Source organism: Sphaerodactylus townsendi, linkage group LG16 (assembly GCF_021028975.2).
Source record: "Sphaerodactylus townsendi isolate TG3544 linkage group LG16, MPM_Stown_v2.3, whole genome shotgun sequence".
Lineage (NCBI taxonomy): Eukaryota > Metazoa > Chordata > Lepidosauria > Squamata > Sphaerodactylidae > Sphaerodactylus > Sphaerodactylus townsendi.
In genome coordinates, this window is record NC_059440.1 from 20,495,367 (window position 1) to 20,512,474 (window position 17,108).

The window sequence follows — 17,108 nt, forward strand, 5'->3', positions numbered from 1 at the left end:
ATCTAAGGTTGAATAAAGTGTGTGTTCTGTGTAAAGTTTTTGTTTTATCCCAGAGATTTCTGCTTCAGAAAGCCACCTCTGTTTGAGAACTGACCTCTATATTCTGTGATTCACGGGAATTCTGCATCTTGGGAAACTTTCAACAGTTGCAAGCAACACCCCAACTTCCTTCCAGTCCCAAACAAACTGGTTGCAGAACTCACAGGCTCCTCCTCTTCATTCTGCATTCCTAGAGTCAAACTTCGTTGTTGGCACTTTGCACTCCGTCATAGAATCATAGAGTTGGAAGAGACCTTAAGGGCTAGCGAGTCCAACCCCCTGCAATGCAGGAACACATAATCAAAGCACTCCTGCCAGACAGCCATCCAGCCTCTCTTTAAAAACCTCCAAAGAGGAATACTCCACCACACTCTGAGGTAGTGCATTCCACTGTGGCACAATCCTTCACCCATAGCCTTGGTTCCTTGTGACAGCCTGCAAAGACTGCAGGTGTATATTGTCTGAGATGACCCAGATGGTTCTTCTCAGACTTTCTACACATCTGTGCTTACAGCAATAAAGGCCATACAAGCTCTCTCTTCCCTTGCAGGGAGGTGCAAAATTTCTATAGTCCTAGTGGTATTTGACCACCCCTTTGGAAATGCAGCTCTCTGCACAATTGCTGGATTACTCCTAACCAGGTGTGCAAATATAAGCACAGGAAAGCAGGTGGCTGCTACTGCTGGTGCCCTTTTACTTCACCTTGGAGAAAAAAAAAACTTTCATGAGCCAGAAGAGCTTTTCATGAATAGTCAAACTCCACTGAACTGTCCTCATCTAGTGCTAAAAAGTTTGCAACCCCCGAAGACCACATTAGGGGTGCAATATTTCCTGACATGTATTTCGTATCACTTTGTGATGCTTGGTTGTCGTCTCTATCCCATGCTTTCTGATTGGATTCTGGCATTGGGCAAAAATATTGGACACGCATTTGCGTGACTGATCACTCCATGGGATGAAACCTTATTTAGCATTTATGTATGCATCTAACTGCCCTTTAGCTAGGGTTAGAAGTTTTTGTTTTCAGTAATTTCGTGGCCGCAGTTTTGCTGCTGTGCCCACCATGCCTTGTCAAAATTACAGATGCGCCCCAAAACTCAAAAAGGGTGGGGACTCCTGTCGCAGAAGGTCGGCTGCTGCTTTGCACAGCTCTTCAGACAGCACGTCCTGATCTCCGCGGGGGCATGTCTGCGCACAGGAGCATCAAAGGCTGCCTGCTGCTTTGAATTAAGGCAAACTTATGAGAATGCCTTGAAGGAAAAGCACTCTTATGCCCACTTTGGTTCCTGGCCTCCAACACCCATAATCCACTCAAGTTTTGCTTTCAGTTTAAAGACACTAAAAATGGTGCATTTCTCAGCTGTCCCATTAAAGGCCACAACAAGAGGCAAGACCACCTGAACTTTATTGGGGAAAGGGGGCTTTACAGAGGTGCAGCTGCTACGTTTCGCAGTCGTCGGGGATTGTAATGATGAGCGATTGTTCAATGATATCCGCGGGGGCAAAGTCCTCGTTCGAACAGAGTCTTTGCACAGGGATCTCCTCGGCCAGAGAGGTGTGGCCGAGAGATTCCACGATGACCTCGGCAGAGCCCACCTCCAGGATGTGGGGGGGCTGCAGGGCAACCACCACCGCCTTCTCGTCTTCGATGATGAGATTGCGCAGCTTCCGTTGGCGGGGGTTGTAGTTCTCGACCCGGTCGTGGATTTCCATGTGGCGTCGCAAATGTGCCTTCGGAAGAACGGTGGAGAGAGAGGGAGAAGCTAGTGGAGGGGGTGGGGACTAAAAAGCAAACCAACGACAGGCACGACACCCCCACTTTTCACAATCACAGGTTCACTATAAGGCAAGGGACCCCTACCCCCAGAACCCAAGCCATCTTAGTCTTTGCGCAGAGCCAAGGAATTGCCGTTCCGTGTCAGCACGCAAGCTGCGTACCTGTCGTGTGAACTTGTAGCCACATTCCGTGCATTCAAATTTCCGCACTCCTTTGTGCCGGCGAACGTGGACGCGCAACTGCTCCACCGCTGAGAATGCAAAGTCAGGGAACCTGTCAATGTGGTTGCCTTGCCACATTATCTCAGAGCAAGGCTGCGGCAGATGGCGGCTGAATATATGAAGCTGCCTCGCACCTCAGTCAGATTACTGGTCCAGCTACAGTCTACTCTGATGGGTCACAGCTCTCCAAGGCAGCATTTCCTTGCCAGCCCTACTTCCTGTGCTCAAGGTACTCACCCAAGTTACTGTCAATACCATTGAAGCAAATTTGCTTCCAGCTTGTCTAGCCAAGAACAGTCCTAAACTTCTCCACCCTGCTTTCCTTCACCAGCCCCTCACCATGTTTGCAGAAAGCTGCTGTGTGTGTTTAGGAACTTGGGCCAGGAGAGGCTTATTCCCCCTGCACCTCCCTTGGAATTCAAGCCTCCCTTGGCATTACCTTTGAAAGTCTTCCCACAGATCTGACAGAAGTGGGGTCTCCCCTCCTGGTGCCGGCTGGCGATATGTCTCAGCAAAGGGCCTTTCTCCGTAAACCTCTGGCCGCAAAACTCACAGCTGAAAGGGCGCTCGCCTGTGTGAGTCCGGTTGTGTTTATCCAGGCTGGCTAAAAAGAGAACCCCAAAAAGTTGACAGACAGGAGGAAGGATTTTCAGGGCTAGCCCAGATGCTCACAATGGTCTGAACCCCCGCACCTTCTCCGCAGCTCAGCTTCCAGGCCAATCCCTCATAAGTGGAAGCAGCCACTGTGAACTTTTTCCCCTCCCTCCACAGGATCAGATACTCCCCACAGGAAGCCCTCCGGTTGTGGAAGGCGCATGAGCTGCCCTTGCTAAGTCTCAGCCCGCCCACCCCTCTTGTTTCACCCACTTAGAATCATAGAGTTGGAAGAGACCCCAAGGGCCATCCAGTCCAACCCCCTGCAATGCAGGAACACACAATCAAAGCGCTCTTGACAGATGACCCTCCAGCCTCTCTTTAAAAACCTCCAAGAAGGAGACTCCACCACACTCCAAGGTAGTGCATTCCACTGTCAAACAGCCCTTACTGTCAGGAAGTTTTTCCTGATATCTAGATGGAATCTCTTTTCCTTCACCTTGAACCCATGACTCCTGGTCCTAGTCTCTAGAGGAGCAGAAAACAAGCTCACTCCCTCACCAAGAAGACATCCCTTCAAATAAACATGGCTATCATCCCCACCCCCCCACCCCCCAACCTTCTCTTCACCAAACTGAACATGCCCAGCTCCCTAAGCCTCTCTTCGCAGGGCATGGATTCCAGGCCTTGTACTTCTTAAAGCCTCAGTGGTTAAGGGAGAGTGCAGGCCCGAGGGCAACTTGGATTGCCCAGCAGAGTGCTGTGTGGCACTTATACCTTGCGTGCGGAATGTCTTCCCGCAGAGGTGGCACTGGAACGGTTTCTCTCCAGTGTGGGTACGCAGGTGCATGTTGAGGTTGGCCTTCTGGGTGAAGGCGTGGTGGCAGAACTCGCACACGTAGGGCCGCTCGTTCCTGCAGAGGCGGGACCAGCAGGGGAGAGAGGGATTGGAGAGGAGAAGAGAGAAAACAGCCACTCCTGAATGCACTTGCAGATTCCGAAGGCACAGGAAAGAGAGGGGTCGGCTGTTCCCCGCGTACCTGTGCTTGGCTTTGATGTGCATCTGCAAACCATTGCGACTCGAGGCCCTGTGACCGCACTCCTCGCAGACGAACAGTTTCTCCCCACGATGCTTGAAGGCTTCATGTAGGCGCAGTTCTGTCCGAGACAGGAAGCATTTGGAACACAAAGGGCACTGCCAGAGAAGGAGTAAAAGGACTGGGGTCAGTTTCCCACCAGAGGCAAAGGCACGGCTGCTCGCTCGTTGCCCCAGAGCTTGTTTTCCCATCATAAAAGTGTCTGGAAGAACTTGACAGAAGCCGTGTACAGGAATCCTCTGACAGTTGCTGTTAATGTGTCATTTCCAAGACGTTCGTAGAGCTCAGGGCTCCCCCAAACTAATTCCAGAGAATCTACTTTTCTTTCTGTTCCAGCACATTGGAACTTTCACTCCAACCCCATCCAGCTGCCAAGCAATAAGCTCTCCCCAGCTCCAGGAATCCACCAGGGCGTACCGCATGGGGTTTGGGGGCTCCATGCAATTTGATCAAATGGCTTTGAAGGTCCTTTTTCTGCATGAACTGCTGGATGCAGGAAGAGCACTGAAACACAGAAGGGTCACAGATTAGCGTCCATCATCTTGCCAAGACAGTCGTCAGTGTACTTATGGTTGGCCCCAGTCAGGCCCAGAAGAACCTCTCTGCATGCAGCCAACTGGTCAGCACTTTTTGAATACATTCTGTTGATTACAGCTCCAAAAAGGAAGTGCCCAAACGTGCATGGAGTCCTTGCTGAGACTTCAAAATGTGGAGAGGGATTTTTTAAAACTGCCATTGGCTACAAGAGGGGGATACAGCTTCCATGCCAACCCCATGACAGACAAAAGCAAAATAGGGCAAAGAATCAATGAAAGTAATTGTGACACGTTCCCTTAACTCATTCAGGACACAGCATGGTCAATTGGGGCAGATGGGAATCATAGTCCATGAACATCTAGAGCAGGGGTAGGGAACCTGCGGCTCGAGAGCCGCATGCGGCTCTTCTGCCCTTGCACTGCGGCTCCACGAGCCGAGCCACTGGTCCCATCCTTGCCTGCCTTGCAGGCAGCAGGGCGGGTGCACCAACTGCCCGTGGCTGGCTGGGCCGTGCCGCAGGCACCACTCTCTGCGCCTGCCCCGTTAGGCCCGGGGTGGAAGCTTTCCAGGCGACCGGCTGTGACCCGGCTGCTGGCCCCATCCTTGCCCGCCCTGCAGGCAGCAGGGCGGACGCATCCATGCGCTTCTCAGAATGAGCGGAGTAAAAGGTAAAAAGCCCCAATATATACAATGTTATCTTTATTTTAAATGTCAAAAATTATTTGCGGCTCCAAGTGTTTTCTTTTCCCGTGGAAAACGGGTCCAAATGGCTCTTTGAGTGTTAAAGGTTTCCTACCCCTGATCTAGAGGGCCACAGTTGGGTTTAGGGTATACTGAAAGTAAACCTCACTATCTGACCGGGATGAATGAGGCTATACAGGGGGGAAAACAAACAGCCCAACATTTCTCTTAGTACAACAACCTTGCAAAATGGCACAAACTGTTTCCCGAGATCTCTTAGCCAACCAGTGACAGAATGCCAGCTGAGAACATGTTCAAGGCCAAGACAGGCTGACCTTATAAGGCATCTCTCCTGTGTGGGACACCATGTGCAGCCGCAGCTCCAGCCGCCTCTTGAACACCTCCTGACAGACAGAACAGGTGAAAACCTAGAAAGGAAGGAAGCTGGGAATTAGCATGTCAGGAGGAAACATCCTGGGTTTGGCTTTTTTGGCAAGCCTTAGATTTCATACATGGTGTAGGTCACAGAGGGTATTATTACAGACACATGCATTTTATTATTACAGACACATGTAGATTAGCTCTCTGATTGCTCTGATAAGATTATTATTATGAGCAAAAAACAAACCTGTGCTTGGCTTGGATCAGGGGAGATGTTATACTACAACTATCAACTTCTGTACAGAAAACTGCCACAGTCCCTCTGATCTTGACCTCTAACCCAGCAACTCCCGCAAAGCTGTGTTGAGAGTGGCATGGTTGAAAGAGAACTGAACCTCCACTTCAACATAGCCCCCGACACTGGGTGAGCACTAATCTCCATCAGCCCAGGGGAGTCCAAGCTTTCAGGGCTGCTGCCTCAATAGTGTGATGAATCAGTCACAGCCCCTCCCTCCCCAAGTACCTGCTCTGAGCGGTTCATGCAATTCCTCGCTTCGTGCTCTAGCAAGTTCTCTTTCCGGAAGTAGCATTTCCCACACTTGGAACATTCAAACGGCTTCTCTCCGGTGTGTTTCCTGAAAGGCAGAGGGAGAAACTGAACAAAGGTAGTGTGACGTCTGGTAGCATCACCCAGTAAACACCCAGGAGGCCAGCACTGCCTCCTACAAACCTTTTACAAACTCACATATTGTGTGAACCAGGACTTACGTTGCCTGAGCTGCAGCAAAAACCCCAGTCACCTTCATGTAATGTGTGAACACACCCTTCACGTTTCCCAGCCCAGAAGTCCTGCCGCCAATCAATCTCAATTCTGCAGTCAGCCCCGCTAGCTGCTTTACAGCAAATTATGCCTTTTCCAGGTGACTCGCTCCACCCTACAGAGCCAGCACAGTGCAGTGGCTAAGAGTGGTGGAGCTCTAATCCAGACAGCCAGGCTCAATTCTCCATTCCTCCACGTGAAGCCAGCTGGGTGACCTTGGGCCAGTCATGACATTCTCAGCACTCTCTCAGCTGACATGGAGGCAGCCAACGGGAAACCACCTCTTGCCTTAAACTGTGCGGGGTCATCATAGGCCTGCTGCGACTTGGCAGTGCGCACGCATACACACACACACAGCTTTGCCCCATTCCCCTTTTGCACTCATCCCACAAGGTTAGGGTACAAGGGACTTGCCTGTTGTGCACTTTGAGATAATATTTGCTGAGAAACGACTTGTGGCAGGTGGGGCATTTGACAGGCTCAGCCGTGCCTCTGCGGTTTCCAAGCAATCCAGTCCCCAGCATATTGCTGCGTCCTGTGGTCTCAGATGCACTGGGCTTTCTGGCCAAGTGGGATCTTCTTTTGGTCCTGATGTTCTTTTTCCCAGGAATGTAATCCTCATCTGCTTCCTTGGTTTCCTTTTCCCCTCCTCCATCGTCATCAACAGGGGGGTCATTAGGGCTCAGCACCACCTGAATTTCCCACTGCAATTAAACACCAAGAGCATTGGGTTACTTCTACACACACAGCAAAAACACGACACCAGCACAGTGCTCAGAATAGGATCAGAATAGGATCTGGGAAATCCAGGTTCAAATTCTCACTCTGCTATAGAATCTTGCTGGATGACTTTGGACCAGTCATACACTTAGCCTGGACCCTGGCAAGTATTTGTCATTACCAATCTTTCCTTGCAATGCACACCTTCAAGTCCCTACTAGGACCTGTTCCAGTTCATGTGGAGCTCTGCACCAGTCCTAGGAGAATAGAGTGTGCAACCCAATGCATCTTCCAGACTCCTCTGCAGTGTACAAGAGCCCTGCAGGAAACTGAGTAATGCGGAATGGGGTTTCCCTGACACTCAAATAGGCTCTCCACTGCAACACTTCCACAAACCCTCAAGACCTAACCCACATGACCCAACCATCTTCCATTCCCCTGCACCCCCCAACGAAACAGCAAACTTATACTGCTGTTGCTTCATCTCTGGCAATCATATTTCCTCTCTGCTTTGAGGTGCCTTTATTCTCCATCAGGAATGCCTTTGTAACAAACAGAGCAAATCCCTAGTTAGGACATTACTCCACACGCCACCTCATTACTGGCGCCCGCGTCCTCGGTGGCTCCTCTTTTCAATGGCCTTTTTTGTTCTTTACATTCCGCGATGCTCTTTACTTCACCTGCATTGCTCAGTGTGTTTGTTTTGAGAGCCCCTTTCAACCTTCCCCGAAAGATACAGGGGCTCTGCCTTTGCCCCTGGGCCACTCTATTGCCCTGGGGGCAGGGGTTCGGGCTGGTTTCCTCAACGGAGTCATTTTTGGACACGGCCTGACAGACCGATTCTCCTTGCGCATCTGTCCCCTCTTCCAAGTGACCCCTGAGGTCTTTTTCAGACGGCAGCTGGCTGTTCTGGTCACCGCTATCCAAGGGTTTGGGATTGAATTCCTGGCACAGCTTGACGGCTTCCGGGATGGAGAGTTCCTTGGCAGCTGTGAGAAGCTTCTTCCAGTTCTCCGAGGTGATCGCCAAGTGCCCGGTGTAGAAGAAGTCAAGAAGTAGGGCAAAGATCTCCACAAAGGTCTCTGGCAGGATCACCCTGCTAGAAGCGCCGTCATACATGCTCTGGAAGAAAGAGCTGCAGCAAGCCAGGACACTCCAGTGTGCCTTGAACACCAAACTGCCAACTGCTAGGGTGGCATCACAGTATTGCCCACTCTCCCGTTGCTTGTTGAGTTCCTGCAGAACGCGCACACTGTGTTGTACAAAGGAGCCCTCCATGTCCTGCAGGAAGAAGAGAGGCAAGATTAATAGGTGTTGGCTGGAAACAGCTCCTCTTCAGACTCCTCACCACCATGTGGAAGGGGATCCCCAAAGACCCAAATGGGATCTCCACTGAACACACAAAACTCTGACAGAGATTAATACAAAGTGGGCTGACCTACCCTGGCTCAAACATATCAAGAAAATGGTGATCAATAAAATATGGACAGTGGATTAAGAAAGCACAGAGAATTTAGGCCAGGGACACACCCAGGGGAAAGGAACTGTCAGGCTGCTGTTCTCTGTTATCCAGTCAAGGAAGACAACAAAGCAAGGGGTGGATAGCAAAACAAGAGTCATCCTACATTACCAGACTCCAACTGGAAACAGTTTCGATGAAAGAAACCTGGGGTTAGGTATCCCAGCTTTGCAAAACATCTTTCTCCAATCATAAAAATCAATTGTTACAGTCAACACTGTCAGCAGCCTCAAGAGTTCATTTACAGCTTCCAAATTAAAGAGAAGATGGGCGGGAAATAGGAGAAAAGGGCTGGGACAAGAGATCCAGTCCAGCAGCAAGGGAAGCTGGACCAAGGAAGGGGGATCCAAAGTAGCAACCCCCAGCATGCTTATGTAGGAAGATGCCCTGCTGGATTCAGTGATATTTACTTCAGAGTAAATAAGCTTTGCCTTGCACCAGGGCAAGCGTGGGAGTGGGGGGTGGCATCAAAATTACTATCAAAACAGAGTTGCCAGAATGCCAAGAGGCTGCAGAACATAAAGCACTATTGCAGAAAATAAAACTAAAGGAAATAGGGGGCCGCATTGCCTGAAATGGGGGGCAGCATTTGGAATGCCTGAATGGAGGGTCCCCCTCTGGCAGGGGGAACTCAGTGCGAGGGAGGGGGTCCCCCAGACCCCGTTTACCTCAGCCCCCCTGCGTCGCGTCTCCCCTCCACCGTCGCTACAGCCCAGTCTGAGAGCGAAACATGAACTTGGCCAGCGCCATCTTGGGATGCGTGACGTCACGGCGGGGCCGGGGAGCGAGGAGGCAAGCGCGAGCCTAAGGGCGGGGGGCCCCATAGAGTCCGGACGTGGGCGGGGCGAATGGGGATGCTAATGAAGGGGGCGGGACCATAGTCCAGGCGTGGGCGGGGCGAATGGGGATGTTAATGAAGGAGGAGGCAGGGCCATATAGTCCATACGTGGGCGGGGCAAATGGGGATGGTACACTGCTGAAAACGAAAGAATGAATGAAATAGGGCTGTCCTTTTAGGATTTTAATGCTACCAGCTATACCGGTTATTATTGACGATTATGACTTTTAACGATCCAGAGTTATCCGTATTATGTCGGGATGATTTATATTGGACCTTATTCTGCACGTGCAGAAGGGGCCAGAGTGTGACAGTGGGTTTCCATACTGGGGACATGCATTTTCTTGCCCACGCCAGTGGTCATTCATACCCGGTTCAATTGCCAATGTGTGTGCTGTGTTTGCACCTGCATGCCTGAAAATTGTAACGTGGAAAGGAAATTATCTTTGGAAGCTTGAGGGAATGGGTTGCTTGCAAGGAGTCTGGTATATCGGATTGGCCTATAGCAGTGGTGGCGAACCTGTGGCACGGGTGCTAGAGGTGGCACTCAGAGGCCTCTTTGTGGGCACGCGCAAACACCCCGCCCCCCACACACACATCTAACCTGGTCTGGGCTGCCGGACTTGATTATTAGCATTAAACCTAAGACCTAGTTTTGGGGAAGCAGTGTAGGTAACCCTGTTAAGCGCTGTTAAACCCCACTGATTTTCATGAGAATAACTAAAGCGCGATCCTTTATCTGGGAGTAAGCTTGGTTGCTGGCAATGGGGCTTGCTTCTGAGTAAACCCTCCTAGGGTCATGATTCACTCGTTGGAAGAGTTGCACAGTTGATTCAAAGCAAAGCCACTGACTACCACCAGGCTTATTCTCAAGTAACGCATGCCTCGGAGCCAATAGTTTTTTCTAAACTAAAAAACTGTTATTCAGGTTAGAGGTACTGTGTTGCTACCTGGCCAATAAATGTGGGTTTTGGAGTTACACAATTTGGGCTTTTCGATATACCGAAAAGGTTCGCCATCACTGGCCTATAGCAGTATCGCTAAGGGAAAAATGTTTCTCAATGACTGTAGGTATCTCCTCATTGATGTGAAGTGTTAGAAGATCACAGGGCTTGAAAAAAGGTGAGTCCCTTCCCAAGCTGAGGAGAAAGGATGAACATTTTTTTTTATTCCAGACATTTATTAGCTGCCTTCTTACCTTACCAAACACAAGGTGGCTTACAATATAAATAGAACAAAAACCATACAAATACATTTATAAAAAAACACCCTATGAGTTACAATTTACAGCCAATAAACAGAAGATACTAAAGTAATCATAAATGTAGATTTGCGTCAGACTGAAGAGGAATTTTATATTCTGAAACAAACGGAAAGAGAAGAAAACGTGCTTTATCGGGAGACAGAGAATGCAGGGTCTGTCACTCTCTGAAACTGGTGCAGGTTACTAAAACTGCTGCCTTCCAGGAGTGTCTTTTTGCAATCGCCCATGTTCTATATTTGCCATCAAAGCAAGTGTTACAAATATGTCATGTAGCCTCCAGTGCTGCTTCTCCAAAGAGAACCAACCCAGCATGCAACAATATTTATAAATACCACACATGAAAGAGAAAATAAATTTCAGCATTAAGAGATGGGAAATTCTTGTGTTTTATATCAGGGAGGGTCAGCAGCACAGAATTACTAGGCAAGCGGGTCTTGAACAATGCAGTCAGTTAGAAGAGAACCCCCAAAATATGGTAACTGCCATTTTAAACTCAGGTACCACTTTCCAAGTCTATAAGTTTGCTCCAGAGGGTCAGGAAGCTTAGAAGTGAGTCCCACTTCAAAAAGTTTGAGAATTACTCCTCTAGAGAAGATCCCTACCAAGAAGAAAAGTTTGGATTTATATCCTCTCTTTCTCTCCTGTAAGGAGACTCAAAGGGGCTTACAATCTCCTCCCCCCCCCCAACAAACACCCTGTGAGGTGGGTGGGGCTGAGAGAGCTCCAAAGAACTGTGACTAGCCCAAGGTCACCCAGCTGGCATGTGTTGGAGTGCACAAACTAATCTGGGTCCCCAGATAAGCCTCCACAGCTCAAGTGGCAGAGCAAGGAATCAAGCCCAGTTCTCCAGATTAGAGTGCACCTGCTCTTAACCACTACACCATGCTGGCTCTTAGCAGTGAGCCTCTGCTATTCTAACACCCAATGAAGCTGCCCAGGTCACCTACTGAGTTGGGCCAGCCCTGCTCCTGTGTCGGCAGCCCCAGCTTCCCCCACCCTCAATCTGACACATTTTTCTTCTTGGTGTAGCTCTGGATAGATATCTGGAAGTGTTCGTGGGTGTTGAGCTCCGATCGGAAGAGGATGATGTACATTTTGGGGATGAAGTAGCCTCCGAAGACCCCATACAAGGTGAGGAGAAGGAAGGCAACATAGATGGCTGGTACGTACTTGCCACGGTAGATGCTAAAGATGGTGGCGTAGGAGATTAAGGAGACAAAATAGATGACCAGGCTGAAAGTCGTACACTTGGCTTCGTTGTAGCTGTTGGGCAGATCTTTGCCCATGTAGCTGATGACAAAGCAGAAGATAGCCAACAATGCATTGTACACCATCCCTATAACAGCAGTCACATTGCTGTGGTTTTTGCACTCCAGAAGGATCATTTGGTCAGCCACATCATAATTCTTGTTGGGAAACGATGGGTTGATGCATAAGAAGATAAGGGACATTATCACCTGTAGACCCGTGCAAACTCCAATGAAAATGCCACACCCGTGATGATTCTTCCAGGCCTCGTACAGGCCTGGAGCCTTGGAGGCCATCTTGAAGATCAAGAGGATCTGGAAGGAGCGGGCTGCCATGCAGGCCAAGCAGACATTAAAGCTGACTGTGTACATCGGTAGCCGCAGCATGCAGGTGTACCTGCTGGGGGGCCCAAAGTTACAATACATGCTGACGTTGGCACAGGCCAGAGCGCTCAACATGACGAAACACAACCAGCCGCCGGCTGACCTCACTACAGGCGTGTGCACTTTCCGAACAAAGACAGCCAGGGTCCCGGCCAACAGCAAGAGCAACAGGGTTGTGGCGGTCAGCAGAACTTGAGCGATGCGGTCGCCCCAGTCCAGGAACACGGTGGCTCGGGGGAAGCAGGTCTCGCTTCTGGCTGGCGCCCACTGATCTTTCTGGCACCTCTGACAAGTATAGCGATCTGGAGAGGGGAAATGAGTGGATGCAGACCTGTTGAATGTGGTAAGGGGGGGTCCGTGAGGGTCAGTGAAGCTGAGAGCAATGCCATAAGTGTCGGCGATCTCTCTGGTGGGAGATACCTTTGAATGATAAGCAGAGGGCACGGAGGCTAAAGCACAGCAGAGCGTCCCCAAGCACGAGGCAGGAAACAGTGTACAGTCCTTCACTTCCAACAATAAGGGGCCTAGACTCTATGATGAGACTGAGGCCCCTTCCGCACACACAAAATAATGCGTTTTCAAACCACTTTCACAACTGTTTGCAAGTGGATTTTGCCATTCCGCACAGCTTCAAAGAGCAATGAAAGCAGTTTGAAAGTGCATTATTCTGCATGTGCGGAATGAGCCTCTAAGAAGTGAAGAAGCGAAGATTAAGGGGGGACACGATAGCTATGTTTAAATATTTGAAGGGATGTCCTGTCGAAGAGGGAGCAAGCTTGTTTTCTGCTGCCTCAGAAACTAGGACACGGAGTCATGGATTCGAGGCGCAGGAAAAGAGATTCTACCTAAACATTAGGGAGAACTTCCTGACCGTCAGGGCTGTTTGACCATGGAACCCTTCTTTGGAGGGTTTTAAACAGAGGCCATCTGACAGGGGTGCTTTGATTATGTGTTCCTGCATGGCAGGGGGTTGGACTTGATGGCCCCTGTGGAAGTTTCAGGGGGGGGGGGGGATCATTTTCTCCTGGGGTGGCAAAACAGCTTGAATTGCTCCTATTTACATGCCAGCCTGTTTCAGAGGAAGGAGGAAGGGTTAGGGTTTTGCATTTTCATGCTCAGCCATCATGCACCTGGGCAAAGCCACAAGGTCCAGGGAAGGGAGGTAGAATAGGAGCAACCAGCTTCCCTTTCCTTGTGGGCTGCCCGATGTTGCTTCACTCACCGCTCCTGTTCAGGAAGGTTCCTGGTGAACAAGCCACACAGTCAAAACAGCACTGATGGATCCCCTGCTGTACTTTGTGCTCCCCCACTCCACAGTCCTTGGAACAGATTGAGACAGGAACCTGTGGAAGAGAAGCAAAAAACCACGCGGCCAGAATGCTTCAACGTACAGATTCGAGTCTGTGTTAAACGCTGAATTGGCCCAAAGTATTTTGTTCGTTAAAGCCACCCAGAGAGGTCTTGAAAATGGAATTAAACAGATTCGTGGAAAAGACGTTCCCCAGATGCTACTAGCCATGGTAACTGTAGGGATCCTCCATATCGAGAGACCGTTAACCTCTCAATTAGCCACCAGCCCTCTGGAGAACAATGGGATGGGAGGAGATCAGTGGTGGGATCCAAAAATTTTAGTAACAGGTTCCCAGGGGGGTGGGATTCAAACAGTGGCGTAGCGCCAATGGGGCTGGGTGGGGCACGACGGGGGCATGGCCGGGCATTCCGGGGGCAGGGCATTAATAATTTCTCTGTTACTGAAAAAAACTCTTACTGTAAAAAAAAAAGTTCCTAATTTCCAGCTGGTATCTTTCTGTCCATAATTTAAACTCATTATAGCAAGTCCTATTGTCTACTTCCAACAGAAACAACGACTTCTCCTCTAATTGACTGCCTGTCAAATACTTAATACTTTCAAATACTTAATTTTGTTTCTAGAAATCAAAAGGATACTTTCCTTAAACAAGGAACTTTACCATATTTCTAAAACATGTTTTTAAAACAGCCCAACAGGGAGAATTATCCCGTTTTCTACCTTTGCTAATCAGCCACATAGGAAACAACAGGACTTTATGATTTTTGGACCTAGTGGAATTTCTAACGGAAAAGCAGACCCAATTAGTAACCCCCTCTCGGCACACACAAATAATTAGTAACCCACTCTCAGGAACTGGTGAGAACCTGCTGCATCCCACCTCTGGAGGAGATCCACCTGTATGTAGCCTTACATCTTCCAGATGTTCTCAATTTTACCTGGTTATCACTGGTGTGCCACTGCAGTTTGCCTTTATGGATGGTCAGGTCAGGTGGATTAGTGCTGAATGAGCCAATCGCATCATAGGACCAATTCTGGCCTGCCCACTTCCACAAGACAAGGTCGTAGCCTGTCAGAGGGTCTCCGTTGCTGTCAAAATAGATCTGTCTGCCTTTCACGCTGAAGTTTGCTTTTTTGATTTCTTTTAGGAGCTGCAATAGAGAGTTTGTGTGTGTGTGTCACTGTCCAAGGGTCTATATATTCTGTAAATTTGGTTCTATTCCCAAATCGCTGTTGTGGTTCTACCCCTCCATCCACCCATCCCGCGAACATCAAAATCTAGCAATTTACACAGGAATGGCACTTTTTTCCCCAGATCAGATAACCTTTGACGGCATAGTACAAAGATTTAAAATAAGAGACAAAAATTAAAATACAAAATTCAAAACAAAATTAAGATGAATTGTTTATGACCGTGCTGGCTGTTTGCTTTAGACTAGAGCAGTGGTGGCGAACCTATGGCATGGGTGCCAGAGGTGGCAAGAGCTCCTTCTCTGTAAGGTTAATAATAATAGAGTGCCTCAATAACTAATAGGCTGGATATCTCAATACTTTGGCTCGATTATTAGCATTAAACCTAAGACCTAGTTTTGGGGAAGCAGTGTAGGTAACCCTGTTAAGTGCTGTTAAACCCCACGGATTTTCTTGCAAAGAACTAAATCACTATCCTTTACCTGGGAGGAAGCTCGGTTGCTGGCAATGGGGCTTGCTTCTGAGTAAACCCTCCTAGGGTCATGATTCACCCGTTGGAAGAGTTGCATGGTTGCTTCAAAGCAAAGCCACCGACTACCACCAAGCTTACTCCTGAGTAACACATGCCTCGGAGCCAACCGTTTTTTCTAAACTAAAACCTCAGTATTCAGGTTAAATTGCTGTGTTGGCACTTTGTGATAAATAAGTAGGTTTTGGGTTGCAGTTTGGGCACTCGGTCTCGAAAAGGTTCGCCATCACTGGACTAGAGCATCCCTGGATTCGTTGTTTAACAGAGTCTTCTGCCGGTCTGTCCAGCACTCTAAGGGATTGGAGAAATGGATACCCACCTGCCAGGGATAGACGGTATCCTTGCGGCACACCCCTGTTTGGCAATCCAGCAAGTGGTGAAGGCTGTGCGCTACGGCGTAGACGGCAGAATACACATTAAAACAACCCTGAGTGTCATACGGTGATGGGTTCAGTAAATACTGTAGATTTCGTGCATGTAACTGGGAACAGAGCTGGCTGCAGGTCTCACTGCAACTCTGAGAACACTTGGCCTCGATTCCGTGACTCTCCGAACGCCTGGAAGCAGCCTCAAACTCCCACAGTCTCGGGAGCGGCGCATGCATGATCGTCACCCCGATCACCGTGCCGATGCCACGAATGCCCTGGATTTCCCAGAGTTCTTGGGACAATGACCAATCCTCAGTGCCCAACCACACCTTCCCGGTCACGTTCTGCCATACAACCTCCTGGAAGAAAACTCTAGCGCTGCGCTTGTTGGCGAAGACGATGGCAACTTTGGCGTTGAAAACCCGTAACTCTTTCACATTTACCCTCAGGTCTGGGTTGCTGGTCTCCATGGAGATGATTCCGTGGTAGGCAAAGCAGATGCCTTCCTTGATGGCCAGCTCACGCAGTGTCTGCAGGCCCTGGCGGCCATAGGTGTTGTCGCTGCCCACCGCTACCACCCACGTCCATTGGAAAAATTTCAGCAGGTTCATTAAGGCTTCTGCTTGCAGGCGGTCGCTGGGGATGGTGCGCAAGAACGAGGGGTGGGCACGTTTCAGGCTCAGCATGGGACTGCTGGCTTCGTAGCTGACCTGGAGGAGTGGGGTAGAGCAAGCCAAAACAAGGCAGGAAAGAATGTTGGTGGTAATGATGGAGAAGGCGCAACTACGTGAGTAGTCTACCCCATAGCAACATTCCATAGGTGAAAAGAGGCACACTGTGCTGTACAGGTCTCCCTTCCGTATAACTGGGGTTAGGGGTGCGGAGTCCCAAACAATCTGGAAATCCATGTAAATGTTTTTGGCCCTCCCTTCATACCACAGAATAACAGCCCCATCCAAACAACTCCCACCCACTCCCAACAATAATCTAGTGCCGTGGTGGCGAACCTTTGGCACTCCAGATGTTATGGACTACAATTCCCATCAGTGGGGGGGGGTGGGGGGGGGGGGGGGTGGGGGGGGGGGGGGGTGGGGGGGGGGGGGGGTGGGGGGGGGGGGGGGTGGGGGGGGGGGGGGGTGGGGGGGGGGGGGGGTGGGGGGGGGGGGGGGTGGGGGGGGGGGGGGGTGGGGGGGGGGGGGGGTGGGGGGGGGGGGGGGTGGGGGGGGGGGGGGGTGGGGGGGGGGGGGGGTGGGGGGGGGGGGGGGTGGGGGGGGGGGGGGGTGGGGGGGGGGGGGGGTGGGGGGGGGGGGGGGTGGGGGGGGGGGGGGGTGGGGGGGGGGGGGGGTGGGGGGGGGGGGGGGTGGGGGGGGGGGGGGGTGGGGGGGGGGGGGGGTGGGGGGGGGGGGGGGTGGGGGGGGGGGGGGGTGGGGGGGGGGGGGGGTGGGGGGGGGGGGGGGTGGGGGGGGGGGGGGGTGGGGGGGGGGGGGGGTGGGGGGGGGGGGGGGTGGGGGGGGGGGGGGGTGGGGGGGGGGGGGGGTGGGGGGGGGGGGGGGTGGGGGGGGGGGGGGGTGGGGGGGGGGGGGGGTGGGGGG

General features: G+C 50.9%; 2 protein-coding genes across 2 annotated transcripts; both read right to left on the bottom strand.

The window, feature by feature from the left end:
- Nucleotides 1–1,426: 1,426 nt before the first annotated feature.
- ZBTB48 (zinc finger and BTB domain containing 48) lies at nt 1,427–9,172 on the bottom strand. Its single transcript, XM_048519596.1, has 11 exons — nt 9,055–9,172; nt 7,462–8,148; nt 6,562–6,851; nt 5,851–5,962; nt 5,282–5,374; nt 4,146–4,232; nt 3,672–3,826; nt 3,409–3,545; nt 2,477–2,641; nt 1,978–2,066; nt 1,427–1,770 (listed from the first exon to the last, which is right to left on the bottom strand). The coding sequence occupies exons 2-11, from the start codon at nt 8,143–8,145 to the stop codon at nt 1,480–1,482; spliced, it is 2,103 nt and encodes a 700-aa protein (XP_048375553.1). The 5' UTR covers nt 8,146–8,148; nt 9,055–9,172; the 3' UTR covers nt 1,427–1,479.
- A 2,314-nt stretch (nt 9,173–11,486) lies between these two features.
- Nucleotides 11,487–16,424, bottom strand: TAS1R1 (taste 1 receptor member 1). Its single transcript, XM_048518619.1, has 4 exons — nt 15,468–16,424; nt 14,367–14,579; nt 13,342–13,462; nt 11,487–12,421 (listed from the first exon to the last, which is right to left on the bottom strand). Exons 1-4 carry the CDS (start codon nt 16,422–16,424, stop codon nt 11,487–11,489), a joined length of 2,226 nt encoding a protein of 741 aa, XP_048374576.1.
- Nucleotides 16,425–17,108: the final 684 nt, after the last annotated feature.